This window comes from Aethalodelphis obliquidens, unplaced genomic scaffold, assembly GCF_003676395.1.
Source record: "Aethalodelphis obliquidens isolate GAN/ISIS:26980383/991018 unplaced genomic scaffold, ASM367639v1 scaffold12, whole genome shotgun sequence".
Classification (NCBI taxonomy): domain Eukaryota; kingdom Metazoa; phylum Chordata; class Mammalia; order Artiodactyla; family Delphinidae; genus Aethalodelphis; species Aethalodelphis obliquidens.
In genome coordinates this window covers 16987147-17009458 of record NW_020837956.1, presented here as the reverse complement: position 1 = coordinate 17009458, position 22312 = coordinate 16987147, and the positions used below count along the sequence as shown (strand labels likewise).

The 22312-nt window shown below is 37.6% G+C and overlaps 1 protein-coding gene across 3 annotated transcripts; it reads right to left on the bottom strand.

Moving 5' to 3' along the window:
- Positions 1–530: 530 nt before the first annotated feature.
- Positions 531–15693, bottom strand: TSLIG3A (tRNA splicing ligase complex subunit 3A). Of its 3 annotated transcripts, none has more exons than XM_027113408.1 (8): positions 12427–12544; positions 12161–12268; positions 10128–10262; positions 6459–6643; positions 5343–5423; positions 4679–4795; positions 2438–2605; positions 531–2342 (listed from the first exon to the last, which is right to left on the bottom strand). In XM_027113408.1, exons 2-8 carry the CDS (start codon positions 12168–12170, stop codon positions 1677–1679), a joined length of 1362 nt encoding a protein of 453 aa, XP_026969209.1. In that variant the 5' UTR covers positions 12171–12268; positions 12427–12544; the 3' UTR covers positions 531–1676. The 3 variants fall into 3 exon arrangements, with proteins under 3 accessions (XP_026969209.1, XP_026969211.1, XP_026969208.1); XM_027113407.1 differs by lacking the exon at positions 12161–12268 and adding an exon at positions 15506–15693 and having other exon boundaries at positions 533–2342; positions 12427–12575; XM_027113410.1 differs by lacking the exons at positions 12161–12268; positions 12427–12544 and adding an exon at positions 6790–6969 and having other exon boundaries at positions 10128–10235.
- Between the last annotated feature and the right edge of the window lie 6619 nt (positions 15694–22312).

Here is a 22312-nt window from a genome sequence, read left to right as displayed (position 1 = left end):
TCAAGGCTTTTTTTCAGCAATCAAAAGAATGTGTTTATCTCAACAGCAAACAGAATTATTTTTAATGGTAAGCCATGAGCTGATTCTTTACTCTAAAAAGCCCAATTTAGTAGGAAAAGGAAATACTATTTCTTTTACAAACATATATTTATATTTTCAATTCATTTCATTCAAAATGTCACTCATTCTTAGGAAGAATGGAGAAACAAATAAATAAAAAAGCCCCCTAAAAGATCAGGGCCATTAATGGATCTTTGCCTAACACAACTGTGCAGCAACAGCTACACCTAGGGGCCAGGGATAAGTAGTGAAGTTTTCCAGCTATAAAGTTATAATAAAAGGTAAATTTGGAAATAGCTATTTTTCAACTTACTTAAGGTTCTAGAGTAAGGGTTATCTTTCACTACAAATTATGTTTCAAGGATACACTTGAGAATCTTTGGGGAACAAAGGCCTTAGTTCAGAAGCTTGAAGCAAGCATCCTGAATAATTCAGTTTAAAAAAGTGGCTAAAATAAAACTCAAACCAAAGAGAGAACATACAAATACTTTATTGCTCACCTTTCACACAAAGCACACCTCCAGCCATTTTCTTTCACAGCTTGACAATATTTACGTGTACAAAAACCCAGCAAGAAGCGTCATGTAGATTTCAGTAAAGGTGAGTGTCAAACATCAACGCAGCCAGGCTTTTGTTTTCTGCAGCAATAATAAAGGGCCTCCTGCTCTAAGCAAAAATCTGTCCTCTTACTTGGTAGTGCATTTTTTCCATTACAAAAAAAGTCTCCTGCCCAAAGCAAACTAACTTGTATTTGCTGAGCCAGTGGTATTAACTCGTGCATAAAACAAATTTCAGTTTGCTGTTTCTTCTAGCAGATTTCAAGTAAAAATAAGGTTGAAGGAGGAACTTGTTTTGAATGGATGCAGGTCAGTTTGAATTGCTATACTTAACTAAATGCCTACGTGTACTATAGGTTCACAACTTAGTTTGCTTTTATAATCTTTACGGATTTTGGCCGTGTTCAAGATTTTCAGAGTTGAGCATATGGTACAGTATTCCATCGAAAGGATAAGGCTACTGAATGTGCTATCTGCAGAAGAGCTCATTTAATAGGAACTGACCTTGAAGTTCTATCATGAAGCAAATGTTGCATAACCTCTCAGAATAAAAAGCCAATCAGGGCAGAACTGTGCTTGGAAAATAGGCATTAGAATACTTTAAGGAAAATACATATAAATGGATTGTTAATATGAGGAAGGTTTCCTAGCTGTAAATCTAAAAAAATCTAGGAGAATCCTCATTTTTCAAAACTGCATATTGAAAACATGAAAACTACTTACTCAAGTAATTTTGTTCAGAAAAATATGCATGTTCTGACTGTGGAATTAGTCTACTGGTCAATTAAAGGCAATTTTAATTACCTTTTAAGAAATTCTTCATACAAAGGAGAGATACTGTATGTGTTTCTCAAATAAACAGCATTATGTAAGTCCATTAAAAAAAAAAACAAAACCCAAAACGAACAGTATTGTATGAAGACCTACAAATGCTTATGCCAAGCAGGAATCTGCCTGTCACCTGTGGTCTCACATTAACTCAAAAACAATGCTGGATTCAGGATTCTGAAACTAAGTTTCTATTACTTGAGCTCTAGCAAAATGTAAGGTTCTGTAGCCTCAACTAGTATAATGTCTGCCCTGTCCAAATCCAGAATGATTATACTGATAACCTCCATGCTGGAAGTGCTGTTCAAACTGTCCTCCCTGGTGATAATTCTGGCTCCCTCTTCCTCCCCAACCTCCTCCCTGGCCTGCGCGTCCACCACCTCGGCCTCCGCGACCACCTCTCCCTCCGCGACCACTGCCTCGATCACCATGATGCCCTCCATCTTGGTATCTACTGTCCTGCTGATATCCACCACCCTGGTATCCACTTCCTGTATATGTAGATGTTTGGAAGCCACCATAACCACCACCCTGGTAGCCACCACTGTGGCCACCGTGATAGCCACCCGGCTGGAAACCGGAATCTCGGTAACTACCATCTTGGTAGCCACCGCCCCCTCCACTCCCTCCGTCTGTCCAGCCTCCTTGATGCTTATTTCCTCTTCCTCCCCCTCGGCCACCGTGGTCGTAGCCACCACGTCCGCCCCTCCCCCCTCCTTGTTCGTGACCTCCTCGCCCTCCGTATGAGGCATGTTCATAACCACCTCTCCCTGCTCCGCGGCCTCCTGCTGGCTGCTGGGTGCCATCCTGCCTCTTCTGCCATGGTGGCATCTCCGGGGGTGGAGGTTCAATTTCATTGGGCCTACCTCCTCTGTCAGGAACCCTGCCCATCAACACCTATGGGATAAGAAAGACATTTAAAATTTTGAATTACTTTATTTTATAAACAGAAATAAATGTATCTGAAAGAAAGTTAAAGGTACTCTCATCACCTTATTGATGGCACAGGCAGTCTTTTCTCTTATAGAGCCACTGCTTGTCCTTAAAATCTTTGACAAGTCTTGTCTTGCGGCCAAAAGGTGGGCAACAGAAATAGTACTTTTAGGAGATAAGACTGAGCGTTTTGGCTGGTAAACCTTCGCTAATTTTTCTGTCTGACTCTGTGAAAGAAAGTGTTCAAAGACAAATGTCAATTTTCAAGATGACATAGAAACATTGATATTAAATAAGATTTCCAAAATGTCTGATGATAATATTTACTAGGCTCCAGATGACAGAAGTTACATACTCACCATTGCTCCTATCTAGTGAAGAACTAACTTAAGAGTACAGCTTAGATAAAGCCCTTTTACCCCCGTATCCCCAAGGAATGATGGGGGGAGGGGGATATGGGGGTAAAGGGCTTCCCTTTTAAAAGGACTGTGGGACAAAAAGGTTCCCCATGCCATTGGTCTCAGATCAAACACCTTCATTTTATCTATTTAAATATAAGAATGGAAACCCATTTCAACAATTTTGCTTTAATTTTCTCATCTGCTTACTATGAGATAAAAAAAGTTACCCGTGACTAATTTGAACTAATTATGTTAACATCATACATATTTCTTGCAAAAGTGATCCCCCCATGTAATACTTTCCTCTATTATAAATAATAATTAAGAAAAAGAGTCTACTTTAACCATTTAGTAGAAGTACATTTAATGCATGTGTAACATAAGACCACAAAAGATGAATGAACAAAGGATATAAAGAGCAAGTTAGGGCTTTCCTGGTGGCACAGTGGTTAAGAATCTGCCTTCTAATGCAGGGTACACGGGCTCGAGCCCTGGTCTGGGAAGATCCCACATGCCACGGAGCAACTAAGCCTGTGCGCCACAACTACTGAGCCTGCGCTCTAAAGCCCGCGAGCCACAACTCCTGAGCCCGCGTGCCTACAGACCAAGCTCTGCAACGAGAAGCCACCGCAATGAGAAGCCCCTGCACTGAAACGCAGAGTAGCCCCTGCTTTGCCGCAACTAGAGAAAAGCCCGCGCGCAGCAACAAAGACCCAACACAGCCAAAAACAAACAAATAAATAAATTTATTAAAAAACAAACAAATAAAACCCCAGAACTGTAGTGTTAATGCCTTGGGTCAATGCACACCCATCAATCATTACATGCTTTTCTAGCTGAGAGTTGCGGGTTTTTGCTTTTGAAGTATATGTATTATGCTGAGAGTAAAACGATTGTTTTTATCAAAGACAACTTTAAGAAAGTATTGGTATTTCCTCAACAGTCCCAGAAGAGAGCAGTTTATTCCTCATGTTACTACTGACTCACTGTGAGATCTTAGGCAAAACCTTCCATGTACCTGGCTCTCCATGTTTTTAGTTGCAAAATAAGGGGAGTTAAGACTGATCTCTAAAACCCCTTTCCAACACTAAGATACTGTTAACTCAATAAATATCTACCCCATCAATTTAGCAGCTAAATAGGATTATGCTATGCTTTAAAGATTTTAGGTGAAACTAATGTATTAGGAAGATAATTGGAGAACTAAACTAAAGAAAAACATTTTCTCAGTCAATTAAAATTCAGAGAAAAATCTACTTTTAAAAATGAATGCACTATTAAGGGAACATCAAATACTAACATATTTGGACGAACCTCCACATAAATTCAATAATTAGTTCCATTTCAGGGTTCTAAGAAGGTCAAATTAATCAACTGCGCCTATTAACACTGATAAAATAGTAGATATTTAATAAATATCTGTTGAATGACCAAGACAACGGATTATCTTACTGAAGCTGAAATAAAACAAAGTCTTACCAGATTCTCCAATTCCCTATAAATGGATCATAATATTTGGTCCTCCAAAACAGTATTTCTAATTTAATTAATTTATTTAATTAGCAAGTTAATTGCTAGCTTAAAGTACAGTAAACAAATAATTGTAAAATTTATTATTTTTAGTAATTTTCAGATACTCTCCTTTTCTCTCACAAATGGGAACTCCCAGTAGGGTTTATAACATATAGCTTTGTTGGAAAATATTAAAAAATTGAAAAATAAATGTTTTTATTATTGCTGAATGGCTGAAAGAATTGCTACTCAGAAACTCACTAAAGAAAAACTCCTATGTGTGTCTCCTATGTATTTCTCTTATAGTCTCCACTGTATCTAAACTGGGCTAGGAATGTTTAAGGATCATGTCTATAAATACTTTGCTCTTTTAAGTGATATGTGTACCTTAGCTCTGTCAGACCAGCCAAAAGACTGGACAGTGACATCCAAACGTTTTATTAGCAGCTTTCTCCGAACTTCATATTCATTGGCTACGGCTTGGTTAATTGCTTCTATCTTTTCCTGAAACAAAATTAAAAAGACCAGTTAGAATTTAAATCTGCTTGACCCCCTATTCCAAACGGGCAGAAACTGTATCTGTTTTATTCACAACTGAATCCCCAGCACTCAGCACAAAATGAATTAGGTTATTTAATAAATAGAATAAGAAGTTATAATAAGCTAATGAAATGATAGGCTGTCTCAAAACATAATAAAGAATATGTAAAGTACAAAATTCTCATTTAGTTTTCCTATAATTCACTGTGTGAAGCTCAGCCCAGTGAAGTTTTTGGCTTGAAGGCAACCCATTTGGCAATTAGAAACATGCATCATACTGAACTTCAATTTAATCAGCTGTGTGAAATATTTACAAATTATGAAAGAAGCGCTTCTAATCTTACATAAATAAAATTATTTTGGATAAATCTTAAGATTAACAAAAATGATTCTAAGGATGTCCACCTAGGAAACTACATATTAGAAAATACAACTTCAAAAACACAAACATAAATATCCTGAGATAGGTAGATGGCTCCTTACAAAGTTTACTCAGATGATTACTACTCACCCAGTGGGCTGGTCCCATTGGCTTCTTCAATAAAGGCTTTCCCACATGATTAGGTGGAACTTTTGCTAATGTTTCCTTTAACTGACACAAAAACATAAATGAATGAATAAACAAATCTAAAAGTAAAACACATCCTCCTCATCTTCCCAATTCCCATCATATCTTGCCATCAAAAGAAGATTCCTGACAGAGGCAAAGGTGGAGGATGTTTTGAAATGTACAAGACCCACACGATAAAGACACTCACTTGACCCACTCCTCACGTGTCTATGGAAGCATGAGTCCTTCACTGCACCTAGAACAGTGCCTGACAACAGTGGGCATTCAATGTGTATTTGCTGAATGAATGAATGAACACACAGAAAAATATGGCCTATGGATACACTGCTGCTCCCCTGTAGAGTTCAGCCAAATTTGTGCATCATGGCATCTATCTACCCCACAATGCAAATGTACCAATTCTTAGAGTCCAGCAGATATGCATATAGAGAATAACTCCGCTATAACAAATATCATTCTCTTCTGTTCACTAATTTTTAATTAAAATTGCTTGTTCCTAATCAATTATATAAAAACTCTTAACTGTTGATAACATGTGGTATAAAATAATTCTGACTTATTTTCACATACTAGATTATATTAGCAGTCAACATATCTAGTTTGCCAGTTGAAACATGTAAGGCTCGAAGTGACTGGATTAAAATCCCAAAATATTTACATCCTTTTCTGTCCAGTCAATGGGGAGAATGGTGGTAACATTTAATGATAAGGACCTTAATATTAATTGCATCAAAGTTCAATGATAAAATAACTTTTAAATGGATGCAAGTCCTAATACTTTTTACATTATTTCTAGCTTATTTCAGTTTATAAATCAAAGTGCAAAGTTTCCTTTTTGAAAAAGAAACATGCTAATATGTTAAAAAAAGAAAACAGTAAAATACCAATTTCTCTTGAAGGTATCTAGGACTTAAAACCAAAAACTTATTTAGTAACAATTACTTAATAAAATAATATGCACATTAGGTTCCCATTAAGAGAAATTAACTTGCTTCATTTCAAACAACTGTAGGACTATGCCTTTAATACACTACAATCTGGTACTAAAGGTCTTACTTTTTTTTCAATCCCGCTGAAGAATTGGAACATAGTTATATTGGCTGGAGGTTTGGACATTCCTAGAGCAATACATATGCCTTTCAACTCTTGAAAGACCTCACTACCGCCTCCTTCTTGAGCTTTTTTTGGAAGAGTATTCACACAGAGCATTCTGGCAGCTTCTAGTTCTGAGATGAGGTATGCTGAAGTAAACAAAATAAGATTTCAAAATGAGATACAGCTACAATTAATAGTCATAAGTCTGGAGTCACAACTCTATAGACCTAATGATATGTAACTTTTAAAGCTGCAAGAATGGATAAAAACAAGAAAGGAAAACCATTTTTACCTGCAAATGACGTAACATATAAACTGGTTCTGTAATTCAGTATTTAACCAATATATGTTTAAAGCCTGATTTAAAAGCAAGCAATTCTTCTTTGAAATCAAAGGATCAAGGTAGATCACATCTTAAAATGTGGATTCTTGCATTTCACTATTAAGGAACCTCCAGAACAGGGGCTGGCATCTGTTAACAAATTTGCAAAAGGTGGCAGGTGGCCAATTTTTAGCAACAGTTAAAAAGTTATTATTATTTTTTTACTTCTCACAACTGATACACACCAGTGATGCAACTATCCTGCCCTCTTACCTTCCAAAACTCAGGTAGTCTGTTTAAGACCAGAGTGAAAGAACATTTTTTAGTAGTCAAAGCTTCACTTACAAGAGAAGGGGGAAAGGACTAAATTTCCAAACATTCCTTTTTCATGGTCTCCAGTAGCCTAAGGTCACCCTCCAGCTGTTCACAGAAAACCCTCTTCCATCTATATTCTTCTCAATATTCCCTTTCCTCCTATGTTCCTCATTCTCACCCCCGCCCCTGGGGAAAAAAAAAAACAAACCCAAAACTTTCTCATCATTTCTGGACAGAGTCCTTTTGTATCAATATCATCACCTTGTGTGTTGATTTCAGGCAGGTATTCTGAGGGCTGCAATCTGCTTCAGGTAATTCAGTTGAAGGTATAAATATTCAATCTTATTACTTTAACCTTCCCAAGGACATTTAACTTGTTATAAAAGATGTTTAATAATCATGTGGATCTCAGGATTTCAGGTTATGTGACAAAGTGAGAACCTTCTGACAATGTTAGGAAGATAGTTTTGCAAAAAAACATTTTCTGGGCTCCTAAGCCCTATTATAAGTATAAAAGAATGATCAGCTTGAATATCTCATTTCCTACACCCAAGGTGTAATGTGAGAAGTACAGGGGTCATAATTTTGGCAGATCATTTCTGAAAAGCTGCCAAATCCTATTCTAGAATAAACACAGCTACATTTCTGGAAAGGTCTTCTAAATGGGTTTGATAAAATCTTAACATGTTCCATATAGCAAACTGTATGAGTTAAAAGATCGAAACAGTAAAACCCCAATGTCATGAAAATAATCATGTTTTTGGAAATAAGGTTTTATTGGAACACTGCCACACTGATTCATTTACATATCATCTATGGCCGCTTACATGCTACAACAGCAGGGTTAAGTAGCTGTGACAGAAACCTTATGGCCCACGAAGCTGAAAATATTTACTATCTGGCCATTTAAGAAAAAGTTTGCCAACCCTTGCTCTAGAAAATCATATTATATGATTTAATAAACTGGTCTCTAAATTTGGAACAACATAGCTCAGGCATTCACAAAATTAGTTTACCAACACAATTACCAATGAAAAACATTAACTGTAACTGATGTGTTCAAAGTACCAGGAAAGGCACTATAAGTATTATACATAACAAACAAAAAAGATCTCTACAGACAATCTAGTTAGGAATAAAGAATATATGCATCAAAGACATCTGACTAATCATACCTAAGGGAAATATCCTAACAACCGCAAAGGCCAATGAACAGCCACAACAGTTCTTAACCTGATATATGAGAGTTTTTCAGACACTACGGACTATTAGAGAATAGACTATTCTATTTTACTAACAATTCTAATGAGGTTAGTTTATTTTCCCCCTCAGAATGCAATGTATTAAAAGATCCAAATCAGTAAGGTAAGAGTGCTGGAAGAAGCAAGTAAAATTATAGCATCGAGATGTGACAACTGATGTTTGGAAAGATGAGAAATATTTATACAGCGCGAAAAGAGAATGAGTATATGTACATAAATGCATACTAGCATGAGAGAGAATACAAACTAGGGAATATTTTCAAAAGGGGAAAGAGCAGAAGCAAAGATAAAGAGGAGGAAGGGAGCAGTGTGTATGTATGTACAAAGAATTCGAAGAGCAGAGTAACCTTTTGTTGATTTAGTCATGTAGTTGAGGAGCAAATAGTTGTATATTCTTGAAAAGCTTTTGAGGGATGATAGCACATTAAAATACAATTATGACCCTGAGTCCAAAATAATAATGTTGAGGACACTCGCTTAAGAAACAGGAAAGAGTTAAAGGCATTTTTATAAATATTTATATTCCAAGTGGTTTTTATAAGTATCAGTACCAAAAAGACCAAACTCTGAGCTCTTTGGAAGAATTAGGTATTCAGGGTCATTACTGAGCTTTCCACACAGCTGTTGTCTTCCTATGTAAGATAACATATTCTAAGTGCCAAATATCAGGTATTGGAAAGGAAAAGCAGTGCTACAAAGGAAGATTCAGTGAGTATACTGTGGCTGGGCCAGTTATTGAAATTATACAATTTGAAGGATAATGAATGCATGCATAAGAACTATATGCAGCAATATCAATATCTAAAGCACTAACTAACGTTTTGTGTCTATCCCCTGCCCCCATACCCACCCAGTAACAATCATTTGACGAAGGGGAAAATAAGAAAGTGATTTTGGAATACCTTAGTTCCTAAGTATAATGGCTGTGAACACACTTTTTTTTTTTTTGACTGAACCTTCAAAATTGGAGTTGCATCATTTTTCAGAAGCCAAAGTTCAGTTGTATCAGTTAACCAAAGTTTACTCTAAGCGCATCTCAGAATGCGACAAAAATTCTGAGTTTAAGACTACTGGTGGTGTTTATTGGAGAGTTTATATAAGGCAATAAAATTTGTGAGTCTACTTATTGTTTCTCAGGGTGAAGAGAGAAATAGTAGTTAGTATATTTAAAAAACATGGAAGGAGAGAATTTTTCATAAAAATTTACTTCCCAGAATGATCAGTAGTACAGGAACAATCCAAATAGTATTCCAGAAATGCTTACATTGTAATTTGACATCTTTACAAACAAAACCAAAATCCCCAAACAATTACCCAGCCACAAAGAAATATCAACAAAATGCTTTAATTACATTTACCATTTACTGCACCTAAAATGGTTACTGTCCTCAAATAAATTAATTTAAAAAATCTTCATTATTCCCACAGTATCTTCCTAGTTTATTTTAAAATGTGTTTCTAGTCTAGAACACTGAGGTGTGGTGATCACACACTTGTATAACCCTCCAGCACTACCTTTGGTCATGTTAGGTGAAGCACAGCAGGCTGAGCACCACACCAAATTTAAACCATAGAAGAGTAGCAATTACAAAACAACACTGCTACCAAGCGCATGGACCCATCATTAGCTTCTTAGTTAGAAATTTAACAAAGTTTTCTTTACACCCATTTATTAGCCATGGAAAACATAAATAAAAAATAATGACTACATTCTAGTAGCCATGAACTTACTGAGCAAAAGGAGGCAGTTCTTCTGAATGAGAAGGCGCTTGGTCACATCCCCAGATGTCAGTGAAAGATATGGACAGTTCATCTCCCCTAGTAGCCCACTCACCTCAAGCTGGAATTCTTCAGCTTCACTTGGGCCTTTTAAGAATTAAAATAATCTTATTTAATAAAAATTATTGTTTTCCCCATTGGCATAGTAATTATATATAAATTGAAAATTTTAATAGTATTTTCCTAATACAAGTTCCTATCTCTTCTAATTCATCCTTTCTCACACCACTGCCAATTTGCTTTCTTAAACAGTTTTCATTAGGTTATTGCCTTGTTTGAGAACCTTTCATGGCTTCCTAATTTCTACCTCATCCAATCTAATTTTTTCTGTTTGCCTTTAAAGATTCTTCATAGCCTCTCTGCTTGCCCTTCCCAGTATATTGTTAGGAGTAGTTCCTACTACATGTATATAGTAGTTACCTACAACCTCCACAAACATTCCCTCTATTTGTGCCAGGCCAGTCTCCTCACTGTCCCAGGAATGGTCAGTCTCATTTCTACTTGCGTGCCTTCACTTAAGTGACTCCTGGTGATTGATATGCCCTCTACTCTCTCCTGCTCTATCAAACCTCACCTATCCATCAAAGCCCAGTGGTCTTGCTCCTTGATGAAACCTTCCCCAGGGCCTGCTACACTCACTGATTTCCTTCCCCTGTGAACCACAAAGTGAAGTATTTAACTACTGTTCTAATCTCCAGTTGTTTCAGTTGTGCCTAAAATTCCCAGTTAGACTATATTTGAAGATGGCGAACATGATTCGTGTTTCTGTTTTCTCATAACGTGTCAAGTATAGCGTTTACTGGGTGAACCAAGGAAAAGCAATGCTCGTTCTTCTTTACTATTTTGATAGTTCTCTAACCAATATCACAAAGGGGTAAAATTTAACTAACAAACTTTGAGAGTCACTTGATTTGAGTCCATTTTCTCACCTATAAAATGGGAAGAATGTATTATCAATGTTTTGCAAACTGTGTTCCGTGAACTTCAGTTCCAAAGAACTCCGTTAGAGGCAGCCGGGGAGGAGAGAGCTGTGTTCAAACTAGTCCCTCTCAACTTCAACTAAAACAGCCACACTTTTTACCTGTTTTATATTGACTTCTATAAGATGTTTTCATTTGAACAACAGGGCTCCTGGTTATAAACAGTTAACACCGTATAGGTGTTTTCAAGGGCACCTACAATCTCTGAAATGTTAGGTCAAGAGGCAGTGTGAAGAACACTGGCTCCCAAACTTGACTGCTGGGGACTGAAGCACTTACTGGTTGTGTGACCTCAGGCAATGTACTTAACCTCTTTGTGCTTCCTTGTTTAACGTATAAAAGAGTAATAAAGGCTGCCTGGTAGGGTTGCCCTGAGGTTTAAATGAGTTAACACTAGTAAAGTGCTTAGAATATGGCTAGTGCTCAGTAAGTATAAGCTGCTGCTACTACTGTTACACTATACTCTCCTTAATAATTAGAATTGGATGCCACTGATGTATACACATTAAATATACTAAATATGCAAGAGTGAGCTCTTCGAAATGGGATTCTGTGGGGGAAAAAAATGGGATTATGTGTATAGTTCTCCATAAGGGTGGATCAGCAGGTGGGCATTTTTCTTTATCTCCTGTTATGGATTTACCTATGATAGGAGGGAACCAGGTTGTGGGGTATCAGATTCCAAGCTTTTGCCTCTTTCTCAGCATCAAAACTAGCGCTCAAGCAGTTAACAAAATTGGCAAATGTAAAACAGCTCTCAACACCATAAATCTGATGGTGCTGGATCTAGTTTTGATGCATCTAGTGATACATTCCTATGACACGGAAAGCTTCTTAATAAAGTATTCTTTCTCCCTATGTATAACAGAATTAGAATGCATTTACTTTACATGCTATATGTACTGGAATTTGGTAGTCCTCAGAGAAAAACGCCCCAATTTCTAGTTCTAGCCACCAATTTAAGATCTCACAACTTTTTACAAAGAATGAAAAGTTCATATATACTTGTCTCCATTTTTCTGTGTCTCAGTAATAGGGTCTTTTCAACTTCCACAAATTTTTAACAGTTGTATGACTACATTCCAGTTTTTCAACTTCAGAATCACCTTATCTCTAAAAACAATGGAGGAGAAAAAAGCATTTGGTTTCTTTATAAAATTTTTTTTACATTTACAAAGAACTTGAAATTTCAGCTGTAATACTGATAATGTTCACTTGACAATACAAACTTTATTTTTACATTTTGCACCTAAAACTGAATGTTTACTTACTGTTAGTTGCTTGCACATTTTCGTCTAGTTTACAGAGCACTCTTAATTCAGACACCAACCAAGCACAGAGTTTGGTAAACTCAGGGGAACTGGCTCCAGCAGAGACTGCCTGAGACAGAGCGCCATCTTCTAACAATGGACCCTTGTAACTGGTGAGTAAGAAATTATACTTCAGAAGAATATAAAATCACATCTAATACATTACAGATACAATGTATTTACATTTTTATTTGTATAATTAAGCAATGGTTTAACAAAGATAAATTACAATGACCAGTCTCTAAACTTGCAAATATAAATAAACTAAACCATTAGAAAAAACAAGCTAATCCCCTCAAAATATGTGAATATTGAATAGAATCACATGTACTAAATTATGTCAACCTCTGTACATTTACTGAGAGCTCTATGTACAAAGGTTTACTTCTTACTTTAATTGAATTAGTATTAAAACTAGATTATAAGTGATAACTAGTTATACTATAGTTTACTATTTCAGAAATAAAACTTAGGTTATATTTTCTAGAAATTTTTCCAGAAATTAATTAGATTTGGTTTTTAATGATTTTCTTTAAAAGCAAAAGCTTTCCAATTATTCATTTATTTCCTCCTTCTATATTTAATGATAGTTAAGATGAGTAAGACTTACTAGTACCAGAGAAATGTGAAGATTAATTTAATAATTGCTGGTGAGTTGATGTTTGGGTGAACTGGTGCAACTGAATCCCAATTCTTTGTAACTGATTCAAATGTAATTAAAAAAATTATTAAATGTTCAAACATTCATAAAAGACAATAGTAACAATGAACCTCAATCTAGAAAGTAGCTAGAATTAAAGATTTTATCATTCTCAAGATAATTTTAAAATACATATTCTTCAGGTTATTTTATCTTCTTTTAAATGTAATATTGATAAAAGCACTTATTAAATATGATACATTATATGCTTAAGATATTCGATATTTAGAGGTATAGAGATGTTAGAGAAATTATAACAGTCAATCCTTCTAAAATATAATTATATGTTTATATATTTAATGGGACAGAAGAAATCTCACACAAAAAATGAGATTATATATAGCCTGGCATCTAGATTCAAAACCACATATTATTAGACAGTGAAATAAAAAAACTAGGCCTAGAAATTTCTCCTTGTGTTACACATTTAAACTTTATTAATATATTCTACAAGTAATTACTGAATTCCTACTGTGTACCAGGTTAAAAATGAATGGTCGTTTATTTCTAATATTTCACAGTAAATCCTTGAAAAGTACACGTCATTCAATTAAGGCTAAATTTTAATGACTGAATGCCACCAAACTAGGCAGTTATGGGTTAAAATGTATAGTCAAGTTTTCAGACTATCCATGGTTTACATTACAACCCATCTCCATGATTTACTTAACTAGAGTTATTATAGTAACAAAGACTTTTATAGTACCCAAAAGAAGAAAAACATAGTTAACAGAGGATAAAAGAATGGGAAGAAATGGCATCCATCACCAATTGTTAAGGGACCTCTATCCATGCAGAATGACTACATTTAAATACAGTTTACCTCCATCCTCTCTACTCCTCCTTCAAGATTAATCTTAAGTGTCACTTCTTCTAGGAAGCTTAGGACTTGTTTCCTTTCTCAGTTTTCCTTCCCCATTTCCTGTCCTTTTCCTGGCCCTCCTCAGTTCTCCTCACAGCATATTTTCACAGTGTGAACTTCTCTTCTACCTCACTCTATACCCTTAAGTGCTCAGATCAACACTGTCAACAGAAAAAGTGTTCATCAAAAATGTTTACTGAATGGTTTCATGTATGAAATTTAGGAATTTAGTCTGAGAGGTCCACCAAAAAGACACCATTTTGCTGAATGTGACTTTTACTTAGGCTCTCATAAAAGAAATAAGCCGCCTAAAGTCCAGAACCGTCATGACAATTCAGAGCAAGTTCCAAAGAAAAGAACAATGATAATTCATGTTGACAAAAAAAGATGATAAGCACTACCATTTCCTTTCATAAAAATCTGTTCCAGGACAAGTTACTTAAATGGGCAGATTTTGGGAACCCAAGGTATCCTTTCCTGAAGAAGAAAGGTTTCCCCCAAAGGTTTCCATGGCATGGAAGAACCTCGGGGAAGGTTTTGATAAGGGACTTGTTACTTTATAAATATGGTTACCTAAATCTGTTTTTCTTTTCTTTCTTTCTTTCTTTTTTTGATACCGTACCTGTAGGCAAATATATAATCATACAGTTTCTTTCTGGAACCACATTTAGCCCAAGAAATTCTAAGTTCTCAAGTTTTAACAGCGTACACTGATCTGGGTGACCCAGTGAGATAAGAATCCCTATTTCCAGCTTCTAGATACTGATAAATTATGGTTGAGTTAACTGTCACGAGGAGAGACAAAATGCACAACAAATATGCAGAGACTTGGTGGGTGAAGATGCCCCTAAGGGTAAGGGCTAACGGTGGCTCAATGAAGGAGTGTCAGAGTCAAGGGAAACTGCCAGTGGTTCCCAGGAAGGTGGTGACAGGTTAGGTGCACAAGTGAGCTAGCGGGTGGAACGTATGCAGCGCACGGACTTGTGGCTGAGGGCAGCCTGGGCACATGAATACATGACTGGGCAAACCAGATTTTTTTGAGAGTAGGGGGGTGGGGTAGGAGTAGGGGCTCAAAACAGGAGCAGGAAGTTTGCAGAACAAGTAGGAAAACAGATAATCAACTTTGGCAACCTCCAGAGTGAGGGAGTAGGGCAGGAGAATGAGGCGCAAGGAGAGGAGCTCGGGGAGCGTGGTGGCGAGAACCAAAACCCAGACAATGACACGCATGACTGACAAACGCCGCGGGTAACTCGGCTGCAGGAAGCACAGGGGAGGCCTAGGGTGTCGCAGCTGGAGGGCCCTGACCCGGCAGGGCAGGCAGTGGACGTGGCATTGGGGTCCCGGAGCTACAGGGAGGCGACAGTCAGGAGCCACGGGGTGCGGCGTGAAGAGGCAGGTGTCTCTGACTGGGGCGGAGGAGGAGTTCCCGGGGCGCCGGTAGCGTGAGGTTTGGGAGACCCGTGCCCAGGCAGTCTTACCCGAGATCTTCCAACGACTCCAAGATGTCAGTCTCCATGAGGTCACACTCCATGCTACTGTGGTATTCAAATTTCCGAGTCGTCAGGCTCCCCTCTTCGCCGGTAACTCGTAAACTCGCGCATGCGCTGCCTTCCCGGAACTTCCAAATCGACAGCGGGCGCCTCAGCCGCTGCACTGCGCATGTCTGGAGCGTGCGCAAGAAACTTGGTTCCGCCTGCCGTCCCGCCCTGGCCGGCTAATGGGTGGCCCGGAGACACCGTTTGCACATGCGTATTACTGAATAGTGAAGCTAGCGGCCCCAAGAAGGGCAGGAGGACTGGCTGCGTGGCAGCTGGGCGTGGGGACTAGGCGAGTCGGGGAATGCTCTAACTTCTCCTAATTGGGTGTACGCATGTGCGAATCTTGGGGCGGGGCGGGCGGGGTAGGATCGTCGTGGGTGGGGAGGGTCGTAAGACTTGGGTGGGTGCTGGCTGTGAGTCTCGGGAGCTCAGTCACCCTAGTGGGTGTCTGTAGCCTGCTGGCATGTTCTACCTTTAGCTGTGGGTTATGGAGAAAGGGGAAATTCGTGCGCTCCGGTCTAATTCTTTAGCACAGGGGTAGACGGGCCAAATGCGGAAAATGGCCGATAACATGCCATTGTATTTCCTTGTGGCTGTAGTAGCTGTATTTCAGGGTTAGGGAGGAGTCAACTTTCCCTTGACACGAATGTACTCATGAAGTTGTTTCATTCCTTCCCTTGACATTCTTTACTTTGCACCTTAAGCCCTTCCCAGACACTAAGCATCTTATTTTAAAGGGGGAACGGAGGTTAGAGGAGGTTTTCACTCCGTATCAATCTCAAATAGAATAGATTTAGATTCACGCAGTTTAAAGAGTAAATAAATTTTTGTTGTACCGTTGTTGATTTGGCAATATTTGGCAGGGTGTGACACTTGGTTCACGATGGGTTGTGGTTTCTTTGCAGTTACTGGCTGGGTATGTGCTTAGAAATTATTGAAAAAATGAGAAAATTTGTTTTCAAAGTGATGGCATATTTAGAAAATTATATTTAACTATAAATTGGTATACGCTGCACTATGTAGGCATTTTTTAAAGAGTTTTCACATTGATACCAGTAGATTTAATTTTGTAGTTCTCAATTTCGTGTCTAATGGATAAATGCTCCCTATCCTTAATAGTACCTTTTAAAATTCCTTATTTTGCACCATCTGGAGTGGGGGGAAGGAATTAATATTTATTATGTACCTAGTGTGTGCTTGACATAGTGTTACTTCCTTGATCGACATTATTTTATGCAAGCACCATAAGGCTGTGTAAGTATTACTCCCATTTTGCAGATGAGGACACTAAGGGCTCAGTGGCTTAATGGTCTGTAAAAATGGTAAGGGCAATAAGGACCTGGCTCTTGAGACTGAGGTATCTCTAAATCCATATTTCTTCTTATCTGACTAGTCAAATAAGGATTTATAAGCAGGATATGAAAAGATAGGAATATCTAGCTAGTTGAATAAACAACTTATTCAACTTATGTATGCTTGTATATCTTGTGTATAATTACCTTACAATAAAAATGGAATAATTATTCTCATAGGGTTGTTGAAGGTGCTAAACAAAAAGTAATTCTTAGTGCAAAATCAATTTGGGGGGGGAGTTTTCATTCTTGACTCACATTTCATTGTAAGTTATAACATAGTATTTGTGAGTGAACAAATGATGACTCCCCTAAATATATTATTCTTCTCTACCTAATGCAAATTGTTAGAGTAAATGGAGTGTAGCCAACACAAAGTTTTTTTTATTATTTAAAATAATTCTATAAAGGACTACTGCAATGAAATCAATGCTTTTAAAAGTAAATATTGCCATCATTTCTATAGGATCTACTAGGAATCATTTGCATTTTGTTTTGAAAAATTTTTTTTCTTTGTATTGTAACCTGGATATCTAAAGACCTTATTCAAGCTGAATTATATGAAAAAAACTCTGATCTGGGAGTTAGGAACCCTGGTTTTTGCCTCAGTTCAATATAAGAAAGAGTTCTCTAACACTTAGAGTTGTCTAAAGTCCATCAGATTATCTTTGAGAGATGAGTTTTCTGTTTAGAAGGTGTTCAACTAGAAATAATGAATAATCTTAGTTTACAGTCCAGCCTTTCCAAATATTCTTGTAAAGAGTAAAGAGAAAATGTTTTATACTTGTGAAAAAAATGTAATCGAGAAAATTGAAATGAAAATGACTTTAGTTTTCAGAGGAACATCTTTTTATGTCATAACCTTAAAGAGGATTATAGGCAAAGTTTTGAATTATGTAGTAGTTAAATTTTTATGCAGCTGAGATTCTTAAGAAAGTTACTTCTAAAATTCATAGAAGGGTAATTTTTATAATGGCAAGTAAGTTGGTACAAACTTGAATATAAGATTTGTCATTTGTCATAGAATGGTTTCTCAAAGTTGATTAAACAGGCACCTAAAATAAATAATTTTTTCCTCAATTAAAAGTCTGAAAAAATATATAGGGACTTCCCTGGTGGCGCAGTGGTTAAGACCCCATGCTCCCAATGCAGGGGGCCTGGGTTCGATCCCTGGTCAGGGAACTAGATCCCACATGCATGCAGCAACTAAGAGTTCGCATGCCACAACTAAGGAGCCTGCAACTAAGACCCAGTGCAACCAAAATAAATAATAAAATAAATAAATAAATATTAAAAAAAATATATATATATATATAGCACTTTCCAGTTTTAATGAATTTGCCCTGAGAATGACTCTCCAACAAGGAGAAAGTAAGAAAGACTCTAGATTTGCTCATGTTGCTTATGAAATTAAAGTTTGTGTATGCTACTAAAGTCCTTTTCAGCTTGCATAGTGAAAACAGTACTTTTTCCTCCCTAAATATTAGCATGTAGAATTAATCTTGTAGGGTCTCAAATACTCTTATAGGCATGCCTCGGAGAGGTTGCAGGTTTGGTTCCAGACCATGGCAATGAAGTGGATATTACAATAAAGAGAGTCACATGAATCTTTTGGTTTCCCAGTGCATATAAAATGTATGTTTAGGGCTTCCCTGGTGGCGCAGTGGTTGAGAGTCCACCTGCTGATGCAGGGGACACGGGTTCGTGCCCCGGTCCAGGAAGATCCCACATGCCGCGGAGCGGCTGGGCCCATAAGCCATGGCTGCTGAGCCAGCACGTCCGGAGCCTGTGCTCCGCAACGAGAGCGGCCACGACGATGAGAGGCCCACATAACGCAAAAAAAAAAAAAAAAAAAAAGTATGTTTACACTATACTGTAGTCTATTAAGTGTGCAATAGCATTATACCTTAATTTAAAAATACTTTATTGCTAAAAAATGCTAACCATCATCTGAGCATTCAGCAAGTCATAATCTTTTTGTTGGTGGAGGGTCTTGCCTTGATGTTGATGGCTGCTGACTAATCAGAGTGGTGGTTGCTGAAGGTTGGAGACCTGTGGCAATTTCTTAAAATAAGACAACAAAAAATTTGCCACATCAATTGAATCTTCCTTTCACAAATGATTTCTCTGCAGCATGTAATGCTGTTTGATAGCATTTTACCCACGGCAGAACTTCTTTCAAACCTGAAGTGTATTGTTTCAAACCTTGTCATTGCTTTATAAACTAAGTTTATGTAATATTCTAAATCATTTGTTGTCATTTCAGCTATCTTCACAGTCTTTACCAGGAGTAGATTCCATCTCAAGAAAACACTTTACTCATCCATAAGAAGCAACTCCTCATCTGTTAAAGTTTTATCATGAGATTGTAGCAATTCAGTCACATCTTTGGGCATCATTTCGAATTCTAGTTCTCTTGCTGTTTCCACCACATCTGCAATTACTTCCTCCACTGAAGTCTCGAACCCCTCGAAAGTCATCCATGAGGGTTGGAATCAACTTCTTCCAAACTCCTATTCATGTTGATATTTTGACCTCTTGCCATGAACCACAAATGTTCTTCATGGCATCTAGAAGGGTGAATCCTTTTCAGGATGTTTTCACTGTACTTTGCTCAGATCCACCAGAGGACTTACTACCTAAGGCAGCTACAGCCTTACAAAAATGTATATCTTCAATAATAAGACTTGAAATTGAAATTACTCCTTGATCTATGGGCTGCAGAATGGATGTTGTGTTTGCAGGTATGAAAACAACATTCATCTTATTGTACATCTCCATCAGAGTTCTTGGGTGACCAAGTTCATTATCAATGAGCAGTAATATTTGGAAAGGAATCTTTTTTTTTTTTCTGAGCGGTAAGTCTCAACAGTGGGCTTAAAATATTTAGTAAACCATGTTGTAAAGAAATGTACTGACATCCAGGCTTTATAATTCCATTGATAGAGCACAGACAAAGTAGATTTAGTAAAATACTTAAGGACCCTAGGATTTTTAGAATGGTAAAAGAGCACTGGCTTCATTTTAAGTCACCAGCTACCTTAATCACTAACCAGAGAGTCAGCCTGTCCTTTGAAGCCTTAAAGCCAGGCATTGACTTCTCCCTAGCTATAAAAGTCTTCTGGCATCTTCTTCCAGTAGAAGGCTGTTTCCTCTACATTGAAAATCTGTTGTTTATGGTAGCTACCTTCATGAATTATCTTACCTAGATCTCTGGATAACTTGCTGCAGCTTCTACATCATCACTTGCTGCTTCACCTTGCACTTTAACATCATGGAGATGGCTTTTTTCCTTAAAACTCATGAACCAACCTCTGCTCGCTTCAAACTTTTCTTATGTCCCTTCCTCACAGAATTGAAGAGAGTTAGGGCCTTGCTCTGCATTAGGCTTTAATTTAAGGGAGTGTTGTGGCTGGTGTGATCTAACCAGATCACTAAAACTTTCTCCATATCAGCAATAAGGCTGTCTTACTTTCTTATCGTTCGTGTGTTCACTGAAGTAGCACTTTTAATTTCCTTCAAGAACTTTCCCTTTGCATTCACAACTTGGCTAACTGACATACGCGGCCTAACTTATGGCCTCTCTCAGCTTTAGACAAGCCTTCCTCACTAAATTTAATCATTTCTAGCTTTTGATTTAAAGTGAGAGGTGTGTGACTCTTCCTTTCCTTTGAACACTTAGAGGCCACTGAAGGATTATTAACTGGCCTAATTTAAATATAGTTGTGTTTCAGGGAATAGGGAGGCCTGAGGAGGGAGAGAGACAGGGAGGAGCTGGTCAGTGGGGCAGTCAGAACATACACAACATTTATTAAGTTAGCTATCTCATATGAGCACAGTTTGTGGTAACTCAAAACAATTACAATCAAAGATCACTGATCATAAATCACCTTAACAAATATAATAATAATGAAAAATTTGAAATATTGCAGCAATTACCAAAATGTGACACAGAGACACAAAGTAAGCAAATGCTGTTGGAAAAATGGTGCTGGTAGACTTGCTTGAGGCAGGGTTGCCACAAACCTTCAATTTATAAAAACACGAAGTGCAATAAAGTGAAGCACAATAGAATGAGGTATGCCTGTTCACTAATAAAGAATGCTTTTTTTCAAATCATGCCTCTGGCTGTGATAGTATACTTTCTAAGCCCTGGCAATTTTTGAAAAATATCACAAAGTTTGAGAATAATATCTTGCCTATATTTAAATTGAGGAAGATATAGATATCTATATATACATAGATATAAATCATATAGATGTGGATATAGATATATACAGACATAAACAGGTCTTTCCAGAATAAAAGCTCCAAACTTGATTTTTGTTCTTTCCCAAAATGTCTTCAGCCTAGCTGCCATGTTCTGCCAACACATGAATTAGGCACATAGTGAATTACACAGACACTGGTGTAATTTGGATGCAGTAAGAGTTTATTAAACTCTAGCCCAGAAGTGATAAACTAGCATCCATATCAGGCCAGGAGTTGTGTGGGGTTTTGGCCTAAATAATAACTTGAAGAATTTGGAGTCATTATTTAAAAGTTTGGAGATATTATCTAAAAATCTGAATTTCTGGGTTTTCTTAAAAACATAAATCAGATGACTTGGCAGCACCAGGTCCTTCATGCCCAGCAAGGCAGCTGTTCGCTTGGGTTGAGAAGGCTGCCCCTTTTAGATGGGACATGAATCTACTCATTCTTTGTGGTTTCTGGACCCTATCACTCGCACAATATATCATATGCACGTACACCCAGCAATTTACTTTCCCCCCCGAGGGTTTTGAGAAGTTCAGTTTTATTCTTTTACTTCTTAATCATGTTGACCACTTCTCTTACCCTATCTCTCATAGGGCTCTCCTTCTTTCTCCTCTGCCCATTCTAGTATAGGGGAAGAAAATTTTTTCCTCTACCCTCTTAGTTTCATGAATGGGGCCTACAAATTAAACTGACAAAGACAGATTAACAGGAGAAAAGGCACAAAAATTTTTATTGATGTTGTTATTATTATATACACATATTTTTAAAATGTATTCATTTATTTCTTTATTTTTGGCTGCATTGTCTTCGTTGCTGCACAGGGGCTTTCTCTAGTTGCGGCGAGTGGGGGCTACTCTTGGTTGCGGTGCGTGGGCTTCTCATTGCGGTGGCTTCTCTTGTTGCGTAGCATGGGCTCTAGGTACGTGGGCTCAGTAGTTGTGGCTCACAGACTTAGTTGCTCCATGGCATGTGGGATCTTCCCGGACCAGGGCTTGAACCCATGTGCCCTGCATTGGCAGGTGGATTCTTAACCACTGCACCACCAGGGAAGTCCCTGTTGTTACTATTATTAATGCTCATGGTGCTTCAGAGAAATAAAGTGAAAACCCCAAAGAGATGGTTAGACTTCAGAGTTTAT

Coding starts and splice junctions, on each gene's coding strand:
- TSLIG3A (XM_027113407.1), bottom strand. CDS start 15,558: ATGGAGTGTGACCTCATGGAGACTGACATCTTGGAGTCGTTGGAAGAT. Junction 4,796..5,342: donor CAATGGGACCAGCCCACTGG/GTGAGTAGTAAT, acceptor ATTTTGTTTCAG/GAAAAGATAGAAGCAATTAA. Junction 2,606..4,678: donor GCTGGTCTGACAGAGCTAAG/GTACACATATCA, acceptor TTTCTTTCACAG/AGTCAGACAGAAAAATTAGC.